The sequence below is a fragment of the Nanorana parkeri genome, unplaced genomic scaffold, assembly GCF_000935625.1.
Source record: "Nanorana parkeri isolate BGI_ZX_2015 unplaced genomic scaffold, ASM93562v1 scaffold4219, whole genome shotgun sequence".
Lineage (NCBI taxonomy): Eukaryota > Metazoa > Chordata > Amphibia > Anura > Dicroglossidae > Nanorana > Nanorana parkeri.
The window spans coordinates 11,227-12,785 of NW_017310486.1; the positions used below are offsets into that span (position 1 = coordinate 11,227).

At 52.6% G+C, this 1,559-nt stretch overlaps 1 protein-coding gene across 1 annotated transcript in view; it reads right to left on the reverse strand.

Moving 5' to 3' along the window:
* Window positions 1-952: 952 nt before the first annotated feature.
* Window positions 953-1,559, reverse strand: part of LOC108803796 (myosin regulatory light chain 2, skeletal muscle isoform-like) — a gene marked incomplete at its 5' end in the record, with an annotated part of 5,101 nt that continues 4,494 nt past the window's right edge. The window contains 1 exon segment of the mRNA XM_018575594.1: window positions 953-1,387. Coding sequence (XP_018431096.1) covers window positions 1,248-1,387 — 140 coding nt within the window.

Below are 1,559 nucleotides of genomic sequence, written 5' to 3' on the forward strand. Positions count from 1 at the left end.
AGCATTGGGCCCTTTGTAAGGGGTCACACAGATACCATGGACTGGTCCTGGATAGGGAGACCTCCATTATGGGGAGATGTCCTGGATAGGGAGACCTCCATTATGGGGAGACCTCCTGGATAGGGAGACCTCCATTATGGGGAGACCTCCTGGATAGAGAGACCTCCATTATGGGGAGACATCCTGGATAGAGAGACCTCCATTATGGAGAGACGTCCTGGATAGGGAGACAAGAGAAAATCCTGGATAGAGAGACCTCCATTATGGGGAGACGTCCTGGATAGAGAGACCTCCATTATGGGGAGATGTCCTGGATAGAGAGACCTCCATTATGGGGAGATGTCTTGGATAGAGAGACCTCCATTATGGGGAGACCTCCTGGATAGGAAGCCGGCACCACAAGTACATTGGTGGAGTATAACTTATTATGATACATTCTGGGTCTGGACCGGCAAGACCTTTTTTTGACAGCGGAGGGGAGGAGTAGGCCGAGCGTTGTGTGTTGTGCGTTGTGCGGGAGTCACACAGATACCAGGGACACCAGTCAGGATGTTGGATGGGCCCGGAAACCTCTGAAGAAAGTTGGAATGACCCGCAATTGTATTTCTAATCATTCGTCGTCTACCCCTCCCCCACAATGGGCCCTTCAGCTCCATTCCAGTATTGTTATTAAGGTAACACTGTACCCCAACCCCCCCAAATCTGAACCATTCACACCCCGGACACCCCAAGAACTGACACTCTTTACTGTTCAGTCATAGGAGGAGGTTGTACAATGCGTCCCTGTGACTGGACTGATGGAAGCCATCCCTATCACATGTCCGCCTCTTAGGACCGCCCCCGTCACCTCTCCGCACACACACAGGGGGCGGGGCGGGGCGTGTCCGGTTGGGGGGGTGGTTCACGGCGGCACAATTGTCACATTTCATGAAAAACAAACAAAAGCCGAAAATTTAGAATAAAAATGAACTTTTATTGAGAACTTCCCCTGAGGATTCCGTGGTTCCAGCTTAAGACGTCGTAGAGAAAATAGTCGGGGCTTCGGGAGGGCGGGGCTACCGGAGGGCGGGGCTACCGGGCAGAAGGAGAACGGGGCAGCCAGTCAAAGGCCCCCTTTCGTCCCACCGGACAGAATAAATTACAGTTTTGTATCTGATGGGTCAATTTACAAAATACGCAATATACAGCAGTGGGGCGCTGCGCTGGGTGTCGGGGCGCACAGCCCGCAGGGTGAACCTTCACACCATTTACTCCTGGTCCTTGTCCTCACCGTGGGTGATGACATAGCAGATGTTCTTGTAGTCTACGTTGCCGGCCACATCGGGGGGAAATGCTGTCCACATGTTTTTGATCTGGCGAGAAGAAGAAGAAGAGATTGATGAGAAGACTGATATCCCCGAAAACCAGGAATCCCCTCCCCCAAAATGTCATGGCCCCCCCCACCAATGCATAGCCCTCTAACTGATATCCCCGAAACCCAGGAATCCCCTCCCCCAAAATGTCATGGCCCCCCCCACCAATGCATAGCCCTCTAACTGATACCCCCGAAAACCAGGAAT